Source organism: Lissotriton vulgaris, chromosome 10 (genome assembly GCF_964263255.1).
Source record: "Lissotriton vulgaris chromosome 10, aLisVul1.2, whole genome shotgun sequence".
NCBI classification, from domain to species: domain Eukaryota; kingdom Metazoa; phylum Chordata; class Amphibia; order Caudata; family Salamandridae; genus Lissotriton; species Lissotriton vulgaris.
This window is the reverse complement of record NC_141698.1, coordinates 1,009,259,661-1,009,278,286: the sequence shown is the minus strand read 5'-3', so window position 1 is coordinate 1,009,278,286 and position 18,626 is coordinate 1,009,259,661. Positions and strand designations below refer to the sequence as shown.

The 18,626-nt window shown below is 44.4% G+C and overlaps 1 protein-coding gene across 1 annotated transcript in view; it reads right to left on the bottom strand.

Moving 5' to 3' along the window:
* Window positions 1-535: 535 nt before the first annotated feature.
* The window catches only part of ACP3 (acid phosphatase 3), a 263,609-nt gene continuing 245,518 nt past the window's right edge, over window positions 536-18,626 (bottom strand). The window contains exons 10-12 of the mRNA XM_086942048.1: window positions 18,241-18,416; window positions 5,292-7,869; window positions 536-824 (exon numbers count right to left, since the gene is read on the bottom strand). Coding sequence (XP_086798174.1) covers window positions 7,757-7,869; window positions 18,241-18,416 — 289 coding nt within the window. The 3' untranslated portion in view covers window positions 536-824; window positions 5,292-7,756. The remainder of the gene's footprint in view (window positions 825-5,291; window positions 7,870-18,240; window positions 18,417-18,626) is intronic.

The window sequence follows — 18,626 nt, the reverse complement described above, 5'->3', positions numbered from 1 at the left end:
GGAATTCATATATTACTAAGCATGTAAGGGGTTCTTAGGATATGCACCAACGAGAAACAAGCAAGAAGAAACATTTTACTATAGAATACATTTGAGTATTCTCTCATCATACGACTCTATTTAGTTCTCACAGTTTATTCATGCATTATAAGTGACACATTATATAGGGGAAACTTGGAGGCACTTGAGATGTCCTTGATAAGGTACAGTGCGGTGAAAAGCCTCTGGAAACGCTCACCGTCTTCTAGTGTGAGCCTTGTAATTCTTTAGCTACAGCCAAGAAATAATAACAACAACAATGATTACGTGGTGTGATACTGTGTCGTTTCAAAATGGAAGACAGTACATGTTAGTGCAAGATTGATTTCAAGCAATTTTAGAAGCATAAAGAAGAAACAACGTTCACACTCACAAACTGACATGTTTGTGGGCGTTGATAAACTCACAATGCAAACCATGCATTTTTCTGCTTACTCCCAGTCCTTTGCAGGTGAGTTACAGCTGCCTATTTGTACATAATCATAGCGTACAATTGTTTATGTGTAAAAGGATTTTATTCATCAGGTGTAAATACAGCAATTACCTTAGTGAATCTGCATATTGCATTCAGAATTCCAGAATTAGTGCTTTAGTGATGTCATTTGACTTAATATTGACCAAAGTTAATGTACACCATAAAAACAGTGTTCTACATGGCAGGAAATATCTGGAATGTAAAGGCATTCTTTGGTGCTTGCTCATCTTATTTATTCGAAAGCAACTGCTGAAGAATTACTAGTCATCTCTTTTGTGGAGTCCCTCAGAATTCAGCTATTTTTGTAATCCTTTTTAGGTCTCGTGACGATTACCGCGCGAAAGCGAGGTCTCACCAGAGACCTATAGTCACCGGCTCAGCTTCCCAGGAGACAGGAGATGGCCACGCGCATCTTCAAGAATCGGATCGGAGCGGGCTGCGCGCGCGTGTGCACATCTCCTGTCTCCTGGGAAGCTCCAACACACACAGCCACACCTCCCCCTGCTTTCGCACATGCATGCGCACACACACACACACACGAGCGTACACACAGAGACACACACACGAGCGCACATACACGCACGCACACAAACAGAGAAACCCCCCCGCACACATACACACGCACACACACACTGAAAGGGGCGAGCAGCCGGGTCCTGGCTGGGGCACATTCCCAGCAGAGACCGAGAGGCCTTCACAAATCCAGGTGGCAAAGTGAGAAAGTCAGCCAGTCATAAACATTCGTGAGGTACGGAACCCCGAGCTCCCGAGGCACCGAGGTCTGCAATCAACTGAGCGAGGTTTGGGCGAACTCTCAGCAGAAGCCTAACTCTTAAACCTTCCCAGCAGCCAGCCATTCGAAGTGCGCAGCGTCGAGGTGCACAGCTTTGAAAGTGCATTTGATGTGGAAACACTCGAGACAATAATCCTGACAACCTGATGCCTTCGGATAGAGCATTGGGACATTAATTCCAAGAAGGAAATGCCTTCAGATAGAGCAGTCGCAATCAGACGTGCCAAAATTTTAGGACAGGGAAGTGGGAGATTTTGACATAGAAAAAGGGAGAATATAATTTCCCTATTGACTTCTATTGAACAATAAGCAATTGCAGGCGGGAGATAGTTAAAAGAAAGCCATTTTTGGCTTGAAGAATCGTGAGTCTCCCGCCTAAATCGGGTCTATTGGCATGTCTGGTCGCAATGCAGTTTTGCATAATAATTGTAATGTCCCCCTGCTGTCCATCTGATGTTGTTTTTTTGTGTTACCCTCCTATTCAAGACAATTTATTGAGGAGCATATGGCTGCAAAGTTGGCTCTCGTCGATCATTGAATCAATTTTACCATAAACAAGTAACTGCGACGGGGCTAATGAACTTCTCTGCAGGCTATTGGATTTCAATTTTTTTTCTTCATTATCCTGACTTTTTCTTCATTTTTTCTTTCCACCAAAAATCTTTTTTTATGAAGTCACACATCAAATTATTTTTTTTTCAGAACAAGTGAGGGTAGCATTTCAAGAAAGAACGAAACAGTGCAGTCACGAACGATGCAGGCAAACGCTTGCCCTTTGGCTATAGTTACATTCCAGTGGCAACGGTGCCAGAAGTAAAACTTGTGTAAGCAACCGCAGTCACTGATGTGTCAGCTTACTCCTGCTAATAAAATACTACAGTCACATGTTTCGAAACTGAAATAATTCGAAAAAATAGACCTTTTGGTCAGAAAAGCCACCAATGTTTTTAAATAACTCTGTACTGCACTTACTTCTGGCACTATGTTTACTTTAACCAGCAGAGCTACCTTTGCATCTGGAGTTTCCGATTGCTGTTTGGTTCACATTTCTTAATTTTTTTTCACTTCTCAACATGACATAATATCAATTTCAACTGCAACATGTTAGGAATCAGCAATATGTTCCTTAACACAGTGAACACACACTGCATCAATTATCCCTACAAACAAAACCCCCTCTCTTCCAGCAGGGTAGCTTTCCTAAAAACCAAGACCCCAGATGTTCCTCGATTTTCCTCAGTGTTAGGAGGCAGACTCACTGCCCGAGGCCTTTTAACTTTGTTTTAGCCACAGATTCCATATCGATCCCAGTGGCTTCATTTCCTCTTAGAATATTGTTTTTCCTTCCGTAGTGTGACCACATGCAGGTTTCCCCCCACACACCCTTTCACCCTCACACACCCTCTCACCCTCACACACCTTCTCACCCTCACCCTCACACACCTTCTCACCCTCATCCTCACTCACCCTCACACACCCTCACCCTCTCACCCACCCTCTAACACCCTCACTCACCCTCACACCCTCATCCCCACAACCCTCACTCACCCTCTCACCCCCACACCCTCACACCCCCTCACCCTCACACACCTCCTCCCCTCATACCCCGTCACTCTCACACCCCCTCACCCTCACACCCCCACACACCCTCTCACCCTACTTTGGACCCTCACCCTCACACCTCTTCATCCCTCACACACCCTCACACCCTCACTCACCCTCACCCACCCTCTCACCCATACCCCCTCACACCCCGACACACCCTCACCCCCTCACCCTCACCCTCATACTCTCACCCTCACACACCCTCACACACCCCCTCACCCTCACACACCCTCATCCTCACCCTCACACACCCTCACACCCCCCCTCACCCTCACACTCCCTCACACCCCCACACTCCCTCACCCTTACACCCTCACACCCCTCTCACCCTCACCCCCTCACCCTCACACCCCTTACCCTCACACCTCCTCACACACCCTTACCATCACCCTTACCCTCACACACCCTTACCCTCACACACCCTCACCCTCCCCCATACCCTCACTCACCCTCTCACCCTCACACACACCCTCACCCTCACCCTCATACCCCCTCTCACCCTCATACCTCCTCTCACCCTCACCCCACCTCTCACCCTCACACACCCTCTCACCCTCACACACCCTCTCAACCTCACACACCCTCTCACCCTCACACCACCTCACCCGTACACCCTCACACTCGCACAACCCCACACCCTACCCCTCACACACCATCACACCCCCTCACCCCTCACACCCTCACACCCTCTCACCCCCTCACCCTCACACCCTCTCACCCTCACACCCCCTCACCCTCACACCCCCCTCAGCCTTAAACCCCCTCAGCCTCACACACCCTCACACACCCTCACCCTCACACACCCTCACCACCCCACACCCTCACACCACCTCACCCTCACCCTCAACCCTCCTCACCCTCACACCCCCTCACTCACCCTCACACCCCCTCAACCTCACTCACCCTCTCACCCTCACTCACCCTCACACACCCTCACTCTCACACCCCTTCACCCTCACACACCCTCACGCCCCTCACCCTCACACCCCCTCACTCACCCTCACACCCTCACCCTCACACCCCCTCACACCCACACCCCCTCACTCACCCACACACACCCTCACCAGCATAGCATAACAAAAGATAGCATAACAAAACACAGCATAGTATAGCATAACAAAAAAAGCATAGGATAGCAAAACATAGCATATCATAAAAAACAAAGCATAGGATAGCAAAACAAAACCTAGCATAACAAAACATAGCATAGCAAAACTCAACAAAGCATAGCATAACATAACAAAACACAACAAAACATAGCATAACAAAACAAAGCTTAGCATAGCATATCAAACCATAGGATAACAAAACATAGCATAGCATAACAAAACATAGCATAGCATAACAAAACAAAGCATAGCATAGGAAAACAAAACATAGTATAACATAACAAAACATAGCATAACAAAACACAACAACACATAGCATAACAAAACATAGCAAAACACAACTAAAAATAGCATCGCTTAACAAAACACAACAAAACATAGTATAGCAAAACAAAACATATAATAGCATAGCAAAACATAGCATACCAAACCCAACAAAACATAGCATAACAAATCATAGCATAGCAAAACAAAGCATAGCATAATAAAACACAACAAAACATAGCATAGCATAACAAAACATAGCATAGCATAATAAAGCATATCATAGCAAAACATAGCATTGCATAACAAAACATAGCATAGCATAACAAAACACAGCATAGCATAACAAATCAAAGCATAGGATAGCATAGCATAAGAAAACAAAACATAGGATAGCAAAAATAAACATAGCATAGCATACAGCATCACTCCGCACCACCACAGCATCACTCAGGAGTACCACAACATCACTATGCGCTACCACAGCATCCCTGAACGCCACAACATCACTTGTTCGCCATCACAACATCACTCAGCGCCACCACAGCATCAATCTGTGCAACCATTCAACAACACCTGGTTCAAATATATTCTCTTAATGTTTCAAGCTTTATTACAATTTTAACAAAAAGATGTTAATATTTCACTTCTGTTCTTGGATTTTCGGCACGATAAAATACACTGAACATAATCTTCACAAAAGTTATTTACAAAACTTTAAGCTATTGCCATTATAAATGACAATAACTTTTATTTAAGTATTAATTATTGAAAAACAATTAAAAGCCATTGTTATTTGTAAAATCAATACATGTAAGTCACGTAAATACAACACATGTTGCATTACAAATGCTATACGTGTCACATTTGCGAAAGTTATAACTATTGGCATTGTTAATTTCGCTATTTTCAAAAACAAAACATAAATAAAAAATTTGTCATTTACAATACCAATAGGTAAAACTTTCCTAACGCGAGACCTATTGCATTGCAAATGCTTGTTTACATTTATGGTTACCCAACATTGGCTGGAAAGACTGGGCCAGATTCACAGAACTAATCGCAAAGAAATGGAGAGCAGAAAGTATCTTGAGATATGCCCGGGATGGTCACAGAGTCAAGTTCCTGCTACCACTCACATACCATCTCCAAGATGACTTCTACAGTGAAATGATATATGGCCCTGAAATCTTGGCTGGACATCCCAAATAGGTTTATCCTTTGTCTGAATATCCTCTCTACTCTCCTCCTCAAGTCTTCTTGCCGCATGGCAAGTAGCAGAGCAACAAACACATTCAGCGACATGTTAGAAAATTTGTGTGTGTTTGCTCAGCTTTCATATGTGCTGCAGGGCTGGGATTGTCTGTTGGGCTACAGTGTTTCAGCTGGAGCACGGTGGGGGAGGGCAAGCACTTGGACAGGTGTTTAGCATTGATGAAAATTATCATTAGGCCCAAATGCGGATATCTGGTTTCTGTGACTACCAAAAATTGTAAGTGCCTTCTGTGAATACAGAAAGTCATACAGTTAGGATTTGGCTCAGATTAGTTCTGTGAATTGGGCCCGCTGATCTTAAGACTGGAGCTATTACAAGATAGGAGTACTAGGTTAGTCCTGGCTGTTGTAATGGAGGTCACATTCTGAAAAAGCTGATATACCTACCTCGAAACCCATATTCCCAACTCTGCATCAGTTTTAAAACGAACACTCAGGTTATTTTGTCCACATCTGATGCCTTTTCCCGCCAGAGGTCAACCTGCCTTAAGGTTGGTCTGTAAGGCCACCTCCTCGGAGCAGGACAAATTATAACCACACCATTCAGCTGCTGGTAGCTGCACTGGTCGAACCATTTACCTGCCTTTGGTAGAAGACTCTTGTTTCCGTTCTGCATGCTCCCTCCCTACTGGGGGCACGTTAGAGAATTAACTTGGTAGGGGATCCAGTAATTCAGGAAGAGGTCACTAACTCATTTTTTGTAGTACCAAAAGGGCAAGAAGTCCTGCACACATCAGGTCCTAGATTGTGCTTTTAATACAATTTGAAGCAATTCCCTGTCATAGTTGCTGAGGATCTACTAATATTAATTCACTAATAAACAAAGGAATTAAATACACAAATAAAAAGTCTCATAGATTCTCTTTGTGCAGGTCAAGATAATCTCAAAATTATTCTATAATTTAAGTACACTTCTCAGGTTTAATAAACCATTTTAATTACATAAAACCTTTGTGTATAAAATAAAAAGGGGGTCATTTGTACAATACAATCAAAATTGCAAACAAATTGTGATTTTTCCAGTAAATGCCTGGATATATGTGTGCTTTTTTCTGAACAAGATACGAGACATGCACTTAATTTTTAAGAATAGTTCTTGCCCTCCACCAGAATTGAATACAAGCAACATAGGGAAGAAGGTCTAATTGTACGCATCTATGAAGTTACATCTTTTCCTTGTGGCTCAAGCTGTGGTGAAAATCATGAATAATGGCCCGACGAGCAGGGGTTTTCCTATGGTAATTGTCTAGGGAAAGCATCTTTTTGTGGATGAAACAGTGGGTGTTTTCCCCATTTTTTACTCAGCATATAATGAATCTACTTGTGATATACAGTAAAAACAATTTTTATCTACTATGTTAATTTTATTTCAATCTAGTTTTTTGCTTTTGTGCTGCACTGCATGCCATCTTCCATTGGCCTTATAACGCTTTCATAACGCTGATAGTTATGGGTTTAGTCCTTAAGTCTTTTGATGATGCAATCTTCTAGGACACCTTTAGCTAGGTTGCCCGGTGAGGATTTGGTGCCAGGTCCTCCCTTTTTTGCCAAGTGTCCTGTCAGCCACTGGAGGACACTGGGTAGCTGAGCATGTCCGCTGGATACAGCAAGGCCCCCCATGTTGAGATAAATGGTTGTTTTTAGGCAATTTTGTCACTTTATTTAAGTTACATTCAGGCCTGGGCCTCAGAGAGATGGAACTTAAGCGAGTGGAGCTCTGATAGCATAGACTTACCCTCACTCATGTTAAGGATGTACCCGGAGTACAAAGGCGAGAGTCTGTTTCTTGTAATGCAATGTCCAGTGAAAAAACATTTTACAAAGTAAAAAAATATCATTGTGTAAATTGGTGCTGAAGTGCTAAAATTGGAGCATTGTACAAGAAAGTCTCCCAAACAGAATATGCTGGAGACAGTGGAGACAGGTCTTTCTCCAATTCAGTGGTTGGTCTTGTTACAAATTATGCCAACGAAGATGAAATTAAAAATTGAGATTAGATTTTTTTGTGAAGTGTACATTGGCGAGAACAGCCAAGTCAGATGTTGGCACAAAGTTCACAAAACAGAACAATTCATCTGATGGTCCTAATACGTCCATCTGAGATACTTCAAGAAATACACTGTGAGTGTCCCTTCGAAGATGAAGCAATGTAGTTTCGCTTCTGAGTTTTCATACCACATTTTCATGCCACTGGCATCAAACGTCTTGATAGGCATGTCGCGGATTCTTACGACAGCATAGGATGAACAGCAGTAGGATATTAATGAGTCCCATCAAGCACGCTGCAAACGCCAAACCTGCGATTGTACCTGAAAGTATAAATACAATACAACTCAAGAAGTTGTTGTGTCTGACTTTTCAGCATGATCTTTGAGTAGATCTAGGTTATTGGGCAGTTAGGAAAAACAAATGAATAGTTTATCATATTATCTTTATAGAAACAAACGTCAAACTTTCTTCGTGCACGCCTGCCAACATTTCTCTTTGCAGAACTTTAAACGAACTGGCCCAACCAGAATCTTAGGCCAGCTATTATCTTGTCATTCTTTCATGTCCTCTCTTTTTCTCCTTGTAGCACCATGCTGTGCATAAATAAATAATAATCCATATTTGTAACGTGCGAACATATCACCCCTTAAGGTTTCAAGGTGCTGGGGGCCGTCGGGGAGATTAAGTGAGCTAATGCCCAGAATCACATGGTGCTGAGCTGCCGTCAGGGATCGAACTGTGAGCCCCCACACTCCAGAGTCAGCCGCTCTGGCCGCTGCGCCACACCTCTCCCACTGTATAGCATTGATTAAAACATATCAGTGGAACAGTGCATGTGGAGGCAAGGTGTAAATTACTGTCTGTTACTATCATGTATACATTTGACTTAATTCTAGCTGTGTTCTCAAACTTCTTGAGTTAAGAGGAAAATAGACAGATCAATAAAGATATCTGGGTGCCTTGATGTCTGCACAGACGTAATTTTTCAGGTTCGAGGACAAATGTAAACAAGAACTGATGTGCCTTATTTCTACGAAGGCGGCACTGGGAGCAGCTGCAGAAGGGTCTAGACCATCGAATCAGACAATTCTCCAGGTATACGTCAAAGCAAATGCTACCATTTAAAACATCTTTTCATTGAAGACAAGACAACAATGAACCAAATTCTCAGTGCCTCAGAGATGAAATATATATATCAATCTATACAAAAAGCCACATGAGACTTATTCAGAACCAGAGTATTCACCCCAAGGTATGAAGGCTCTGCAATCTACTTCACCACATTCAGTACCAACTTAATTGAGAACGTAATGAATCTTAAGTATTGAACAATCATTAATGATACATGAGTAATCAATAGATAGTGTTCAATGAATAATCAGTAAATAATGTGCTGGACAAACAGAATCTCACACATGAACTCTGCAAAGCAATGTTTGATCTGATGTGCAAATGTGAAACTGGTCAGCCTGGTGGTGTACACTCCTTTCGACTAGTCAACAGACAACATTATACTTATGAGACACGTTAGTTTTAACGGTGAACAATGAAATACAGAGGCGTCCTGATTATTAATCCGCTTCCTTCAAATATCAATATCCTTCTCATACACGTTTGCCTGTTGATGTGTCAGCTCATTGATGTCAGAGCTGTGTGGAGGTAACAGCTGGCAACTGCTGCATATGAGCAGTGGCCCACATGTAAAGTCCATGAGGTAAACATGCTGCACATTGGCCAGGAATATCCTATCAATGGTCATTGAGAATGACACATACATGTCAGCTCATAGCTACCATCTGGTGTACTGAAATATGGACACGTATGTCTCATCACAGCTGCTGACAGGATGAACCCAGTGCAGCGTACAACACCATCCCGGGTAATGCAAGACATCCTGGCTGCAACAGTGAAACCCTCTCGCACCTGTCCATCAGGTAATTGTGGCGTGAAGTGTTTCCCTATCATTGATTACAAAACCCTGACAAAGATCAAAGTCCCCTTCTGCATAGAATCTGCAGTCGGTGTATACAAAATTACATACATATTATAAGTGTCACATGGGCCTGTTTTTAAATTAGTAATGCAGATCATTGAGTATGGTGTCCCTTCCCTCTACAGCTGATGGACCAGGGACGGCTTCGTCAACAAAACCTATGAGGAGCTTGATTCAGCAGTTGACATCAAGGGAGATCGCAAAGGGATACAAAGCTGTGGCTGGAGCTGGAGAGTTTGCTTGTACAATGTACATCTCCGTTTAAAATCTCAGTGCTATGGTGTGAGCAGTCATTTGTAGGGGTACCCAAACCAGGTCACCTGTGCTTCATCTCTTGATGCAATAGGACCAACCCTTGTGTTGCACTATATCTTATACTAGGTCAATTACTTATCCTGTTGCAACCTCTGTGTTCCAGGTGATGATGACGATGGACCTTCCACCAATGTTGGGCGACGGGCAATCAAAGGGGAAAATCCACTGCTCCTGCAGGCAAGTACCTCGCAAGAGGAGGAGGAGGAAATACCTGAGGGGGGTGGAAGGATTTGACGATGATGGCGACTATCTGTTCATCCTGTCAGAGGATGACGATTCTGATGCCATGGACAGAATCACATATCGCCCAGTTTTTGCAAGGCCTCACACCCTCCGCCCAGCAAAGGGCCTCAGCCTCCTCCAAAACGAAAGATTGCCTGTCCCCAGCATAAAGCTAACCAGCCACAGCTCAAACACACCCCAACATAGATATCACCCTCTCACATCCAGGATAGATGTGGTGGTTCCCCTACACTCCTCCCTATACAGTGTATCCCAGGCATTCTCTCTACCATTTGAGGGAAGTACCAACCCTGTCGTGGTGCAGGTATCCCCAGGGCACCATTGTCCTGTCCACATGCTTTCATCTGCCACGCTCCCACCTGCTTTTGGACCTGGCGGTCTCATCCATGGCCGACCCCTACAGACAGGGCCTGCATCTGGCCATGGTGGGCAGTGGGAGCAGGACTTCTTCCAACAGCAGGCAGATGTGAGGCAGGATATTAGTGCCATAGGGGCTATCCTGTCAGACATGTCTGATGCCCTGCAGGACATGCGCCAAATTCCTCAGGTGGCGGACAGACAGACCCATGTTTTGGATATGATGGATAAATCTTGGCAAGACATGTCCAAGAACATCAGAGACATGATATCCATCCAAAGGGAAGAGAGTTTAAGACACCATGCCTTGGCCATGAAGATGATGGAGGGCATGATGAAAGTGATCCAAAATGTCCCTTCACGGTCAACACAGGGAAGGGAGCCATCACAGCTGCCTGCAGCACATCATACCCACACACCTGTACCACAAACTGCACAGGACCACAGCAAGGGTACACACCCGCCACCGCCCCCTGAACGGGCACCCCACCACCTGCACATCCACCATCACCCCAGGAACAGGCACCGCCCCACCCTGCACATCCACCACCACCCCCTGAACAGGCACTACCCCAACCCGCACATCTACCACCACCCCCTGAACAGGCACTACCAACACTTGCACAACCAGTCCCTGTCCACGCACAAACACCAACTGTACAGACACCATCTGCCCCTACACATGAACTTCACCCTGTACAGGCACATGCACCTCGGCAACAACCCAAACATAATCCCCCACAGCGATCCTCACCTCCAAATTTGCGAAGTCGAAAGCATGATCCTCATTGATCACATCCAAACCTTTTTGACCAGTGTGAATATGTGTAAATAAAAAGAAAATCTCATCTCAAGTCAAGACTATCTTGCGTATTATGTCCTGAATAGCAATTGTTTTCCAATTGTGGTGGTCTATAGATGTGAGGATGTATGTGTGTGCGTGACACATGTACAAGTGTAACCCCATCACTGCATCATTGCAACTAGCTCACATGTGCAGAGCAGGTGACTTCCAAACTATATGTCCATATTTTGAAGTTTGTTTTCCTCTCTCAATTTTATAAAGAGATGTTTGTTTGTAAAGGTTTTTATTAACTGTACAATAAATATTACTTACTTACTTACATATTTTGTACAAGACATGCACAATGAAGGTAAACAAGATCGAGATGGTGTGATTAAAAATAAATATTTATATAAAAAAAAGTTTGGGATTAGAAAAAAAAACAACAGTCCGTTTGGAAGGGAGAAAGGAAAACAAACGACGTTCTTACTACAGAAGGAGAAAGGAACTTGAATTGGGGTGGGGCAACATAAATATAACACGTCGGGGAGCGTCCAGGGAACCAGTCTATGTACAATGGGCAAAGTAAACAAATGTCAAAATTAGAAAAATCTGTCAGACAGGTCAAGTGTCCTTCTGATCATCCTGTATTTGTACAATGTCCAGATCCCCTGAGTCCAATGCAGGCTCCTGGCTGATGGTGCAGAGGCAGGCACCACATGGGGTTGTGACACACGAGGCGTATGGGGGAAACAGTGTGGCACAACGGACAGGGGGAGACATTGACGGTGGTGTGGGAGGGATTTTGAAAATAGACAAATAACATGCCTGCAGTGAGGGAATTGACACTGGGAGTGAGGGTAGCCAGAGCTCTCGAGTGAGGGTGGCCAGAGCTCTTGAATGTTCCTCTTGCATAATGCGGAGGTCAGTACACATCTGCAGCTTGATGTGACAAGCCATGTCTTGCTGACCCTCACATGTCCACATCAAGTCCGGTGGTCCAGCCACAGCTGTAAGAAGACTGGGAGGAGATTGGGTAAAACATGAGGGGTGTGGTGCCTCGTGTTTGGAGTCAATGTTGGTATCTACCTGGCAGCTATGATGAGGGGGACTGGTTGCAGGGGATTGAGCTGGAGGCCCGATGAAATGGGGGCCTCTAGAGTTTGGGAGGGGCTGATGGCAGGCCCAGGTTGTGTAGTGGCCTGCCCCGAGGACACCTCTCCAAAAGTAAGTGGTAAATGGTCTGGGGGAGAGTCGATCTCCTCCCCCTCCTGGCCAGAGGTGTCCAGTTCCTCTTCCCACCCTTCAATGTCCTCAGCCTCCACCCGGTCCGTAGCACCAGAGGTGTCTTCCTGCTTAGTCCGGGTGGGCGCAATCCCCCTGCCTCCTGACGTAGAAGGTCCCGCCTCATCCTCTTTTTTCTCACTTGTGGCTAGAGGTCGGGGCCACCAGCGCACCAAAGATGTCCCGCTCTGAACCGGGTCCTGCTGTTGGTCCTTTTGGTCAGCTAAGCCCAATGAAATGTAAGACAAATCATGATGGGGGTGGTTGTACACGTCAGAACAAGACACATATCTATATGAGTCAAGGGCAGACTTTGTTCTCCTCTGATCACACTATACAGTTGTCAGTGATTAGGAGCTTAAATTAGGTGTATGTTCACTGTCATCTCTAACCCCAGGCGGAGCTGGCATAGTGCCACTACACAGAGTTTGCAAATGAGATTGTGGCTGGGGCAAGGGTGGGTGCTGACACAACATCACACCCCAGTTTAGTTTTCTCCTCCTTTGCATTATGGTACATGTAGTCCATATTTAGTGCTTAACACAAGAGTTGTCTTCTGTGTTATGGAAAATTGGGGGGAAGCAGTGCTGTGTATCCCAGACACATAGTGCCAGATTCACCCATAACATCGTCACTCACGTTGTGGGCCCATCTTTTGTGGGGTAGTCAAATCTGTTGGGGGCAAAAACTATCACAATGCAATAATTAGGCCCTTTTGTGATTCAGACACCCATTCTCGTAAGGTTCGGAAAGGTCTCTCTGAACATATACATTGTCTCCTCTGAGTCAATAGATTCTTTAGGGACATCCACTACACTGATTGCTGACATGGGCACATGACCTGATTCTGGTCAATCTTTGAACTCCGGTCACCAGCTGTGGTTTACATGTAGTTAGTGTGGTTTGCAAAGTAGTCTCATGATGGAATTTTTGGACAGAGTCATAATTATCTAAATTTCATCATTGACAACAGACTGCAAACCACATTCTATCCATGACACAACAGGTTGCTCATGTGAAAAACGTGAAAACCAGCTGACTGTCTTGCCTTAGAGATGCCCACAAGGTCACTGGTGACCCTTTGGAACTACCCTGTTGCAAAGAAATGGAGAGCAGAAAGTATCTTGAGATATGCTGGGATGGCATGGGAGCTGCAGGTCACAGAATCAAGTTCCTGCTCCCACTCACATACCATCTCCAAGATGAAATCTGGAGAGAAACAGTATCTGCCCTGACATCTTGGCTGGACATCCCAAAAACGTTTATCCTTTGTCTGAATACCCTCTCTGCTATCCTCCTCCTCCTTCTCCTCCTCAAGTCTTCTAGCTGCATGGCAAGGGGCTGAGCAACAAACACATTCAGCGACATGCTGGAAGATTTGTGTGTGTTTGCTCAGCTTTCAAATGTGCTGCAGGGCTGGGATTGGCTGTTGGGCTGCAGTGTTTCAGCTGGAGCATGGTGGGAGATTGTAGGCACTTGGAAAGGTGTTTAGCATTGATGAAAATGATCATCGGGCCCAAATGCGGATATTCTGTCCCGGAGGTGGAAATTCCGGCCCAGGTGCGGAAATTCCAGCCCAAATGCGGGACTTCCACTCCGGGTGCTGAAATTCCAGTCCGAGTGCGAACGTAAAGTTAGGAGGCATAAGTGATTTCTGTGAATACCAAAAATCTTAAGTGCCTTCTGTGAATACCAAAAATCTTAAGTGCCTTCTGTGAATACCAAAAATCATAAGTGCCTTCTGTGAATACAGAAAGTCATTAAGTTAGGATTTTGTCTCAGATTAGTTCTGTGAATCGGTTCCTGTGTGCGCAAAAGTGATTCAGTAGTGCAGACAACACAGTGCTCACATAGTAAAAGTATAGACAACAGTTATAACACAAAACACTGTATATTCCCCAATGGTTGTATACACTTTCAAGTCCTTAGGTATTTAGGGTAGCTTTCATAAAGTTAGAAAGCCCTCTCTGTTGATTACAGGTGTCAACATTTGGGGGGTTTTGTTGACGTTTCAACCCCATTATCTTTCAGGATGTAGTCATCCAACAACCACACCTATTAAATAAAATGTGAAAGAACCTAAGTACCAGCACACTTCACAATCAAAACATTTCAAAGCTCCACGGCCTGAAGTAGTGGTAACCACACAATCGTAGACTCACCATCAGTGTGCACTTTGGTAAGGTAACTCACATCTATTCAAACATGCAAATGCGAATCAAATACAATTCTACGTGAGCATGCAGACCAAATTCCTTGCAAAGCTGTGCCTAGTGCCTGCATAACTCATGAGATGCTACTCAGTATCACCCCCATTTAATAAACGTGATAAGGCAAGGCCGCACCAAAAACGAATGGCCAACATATTCCAGAGGGTAGTCAAGGAACTGCCGATAATCCACAGGCGCTTACAAATCGCGGTGTCTGCAATCCTATATTAAATAATTGCGCGAGAATAATTTCACAAACAACTGTACCTCAACTTCACAGATAAACCAAAAAGTCAAGCATCAAAAGTAAATGTGGGCTGTACGTCATGCAATCAACGTACCAGCAGGAGACCTCCGTACTCCTTGCAGCAAATGTACCGCTTGCGTCTCAGATGTGTAATGAAGATGCAGCAGACGTTATCCCATTATCTATGTTCCTCTCAATCTGGATACTAGAATGCTACTCAACGGGAGCCATCTTGGGGGTCTGTGTCAGCGTAACACCTGTCAGAATGCTCTGCACCAATTCTAGTAAAGCTAGCACCCGGTTAGGAGGAACAAGAAACCCATGGGAGCAACTGCCCCGCAACAACAACTAACAAGGTGGTATTCTTCGAAGCAGCCAACTGTATAGGGCCAACTATATAGTGCTAACCTCTGCACAATTGATTGACCAACAGTGCCTATGGTGGCAGAATCCTTGGCAGAACCCAGATCCCCATCAATGTGGTAATCTCAGTCAAAAGCAGGCAATTAGTAATTATGGTAACTTTGCAATTAATCGCAAACATCTAGTTACACATGTTGATAACATGCCTAAATATTAACAGAAATTGCCCCAAGCATCAGTTACACATGTCCTTATAATATATGATCCAATATGAGTCCTGTTCTTCAATGTACATTAACACAAGATGTATCATGATAAGTACATTTGTACACTAAAATTGCACCAAGTACAATCTTTGCATGACATTGGTGCCATTAAGTCCATTCTTGGTACTGTCCAAGAGGTTCATCCATTTGCAGCCTCTGATATTCAGTAGGTTTGAGATATCACCCCCCCTACTTGATAAGGAGATCACCTCCATTACCTGCCAATATATGTCTTCCTTGGTTTGGCCTTGTTCCATGAAATGTCGTACCTAAGGGGCACCTTCCGTCTGGCATCTTATCTGGCTTCTATGTTGTGCGATGCATTGCTTTACCATTTGTGTCGTCTGTCCCACATACAGTTGCAAACAGGGACATTGGAATATACAAATAACAATCCTTGTATGACAATTTGAAAGGATCGTAAGTTAAAGACGGTGTTGTACATGGTCAGATATTTCGTGATGCTAGTGAACTTGCACACTGCACAATCAACACACTTGCAGTGCCTTATTATACCTGAGAGACCCCGTAATGATCTGATTTCACTCTTGTTGGTGGGTTCCTTATATGCCATTACCACATGATCTCGGATGTATTTATTTCTCTTAAAGGCAAACAACAGGGCTTCTTCACGTGTCACTCAGTAGGGTGCAATGCCTGTTGATAATGTTCTTGACTTCATTACTACCTGGAGAGAATGTACTGACCATCACCACACTGTTCTATTCCTCATTTCTTGATCTGGGGGTGAGTTAACCTTCCCGGTGGCAGAACCATGCTCTAATAATTTCCCTGGAGATGATTCTTGTGGGGGTAACTTTTGTCTAAAAGTTTCTGTTTGAGTAATTCTACTACCACAGAGATTAGATCAAATGCTGCATCAATAAGTATACTTGCCCATACCGCTGCTTCCCCCTCCCAGATTCGCCAGCTCACACCGTTAGTCTCCCTCCTATGTGGCTCGTTCTTGGGGGCCAACATATTGTCCCGTCTCCATTGCCTACGTTGCTATTTTCTGGAGGGTACCAAACCTGTGCCAGATTTTCTCCAACTTTTTGGCAACCCCTACTTTCACATGTTACTTTTTCGGCGAGTATGCGCTATTCCATATCTTTTTCCAAGTTTCAACGTCTAGTGTGGTCACCCCATAAACTGGTGATCTTCCTCTAGGCTATACTTAGGCCCCAATTGCACATATTTTCCAATAACGTGGGGCCTCCAAGTCTCCACACACATTTAAAACATATTGCTTCGCCTCTTTGCTTGAGACTGTTCACCCAGTTTGTTCTAAGCATCTTGTGAGTTGTTTCCGGAATGTCTAGATCTCCGGACAGGCCCATCAAATATGGAAAAATCTTCCTTCCTGACCATATCCTTGCAGACACAGGTTCGGCATGGCTCTCTCCATTTTCATTAAGGATGTTTTAGGGTAGTAGGAGTGATGCAATATCCGGAACTGAACTAATCTGAACTGTGAATTTATTGCTATTACTCTAGGGGCCCTCAATGCCTCCTTCCGCTCGTCAAATTTTGCTACTTCTCCCTCACACTATGTCAATAGCTTGAGTAGGGTATCAGTTGAATCATTTTCTATATCAGGGATATGGTTTATTTAGGAATTGAGTCCCCCAGCAGTCTATGTTCCTGTGGGGAGGATTCCTCCAGCTCCTCACCCTTGGGTATGGTGGCCATCAGCCCCAGGGCGTAGCTGTCCTGCAGGTATCTCTGAGTTTCACTGTCAGTAATCTTAAAGTCGGTTTTCAGTTCCAAGAGGAGCACCCCACCCACAGGTCTTTGACTGTGGAGATGCCTATTAAGTCCCAAGTGTTGATTCCCTACAGACTCCCCAATGTCTTCAGCTGCGTCCCATCCCACAATGGGGTCATCTGTGTGAGTTTGATCCCCCAACCTAGATAGTTAGTCACTTCCTTCCAGAGCTTAATCACCGCTTTTTCCATTGCAGTTAAAGATTGTCTCCCATGTAGTGCCGCAGGTATCCCCTGTCACTCATCACCTATCTGTCCATTCGCAATGTTGGCAATAAAAGGCCCAGTCATTAACCGTTGACAATTGGGGCAGCCAGTAATATTTTTGAATGTCCGGTAGGGCGATACCTCCATCCCACCAGCTCCTAGTTTATTTGGTCAGGGTTATCCTCACTGAACTGTTACAATTTTAAGCCAAACGCGTATCCATCGCAGCAACCCAGCATAGCTTGAACATACCACAACCTCACAATTGTGCATCTCAGATAATATCAGTGTAGAGAACAGTATGTTGATGCAATGTACAACTGTTAACCTCAGTGGAATGAATTAAAGAGCACCGCCCCTCGGCACGTGCCTCCACACCCACAGTACACAATAAAGATCCCTTAGGGCATAGGACACCTTTTATTTTCCACATTAACTACGATGAACCATTATTAACTAACAATGGACAAACCAATCTTTACTCAGATGGAAGAAGTGAACTATACAAATGCCCATAAATTTGTAAAACACAAATTTGTCAAATGTGCCACCCAATAAAATACATAATACTTTTATTATTATTAGTGCAATTTGACCAACTACGCGGTACCCAAAAAATCCACACCAAAAAGGAAGAACAATACTTGCGACCCTACCTGTGGTACTGCTTTCAGCTTGAATCCCACACTCCTTCTTCCAGTCTTTTGCAATAATTGGGGACGCCAAGTCTGAAAACTTCTGGAGGCTGCAGGGTGTTCCACAGTCTGGCAGAAGCAGTGCATGAGGGTCTGCCCCGGTGTCATTACGATAAAACATGTCAATGCTATATTGCCTGGTTCATAGGAAAGAGGAGAAGGTTAGAGCAAGCAGCACATTGAAAGCATGGTCTAAAATTCACCTCACTTGAAAGTAAATATTGATAACATCAATAATAGCAAAGCATCATCGTTGCTATAATTATTACATGCACCTCAGAGGCTGTAGTTCAAATCATAACACTGCAGTACCACTGAAAGTTAACAGATGTCACTTGTGCTTTCAG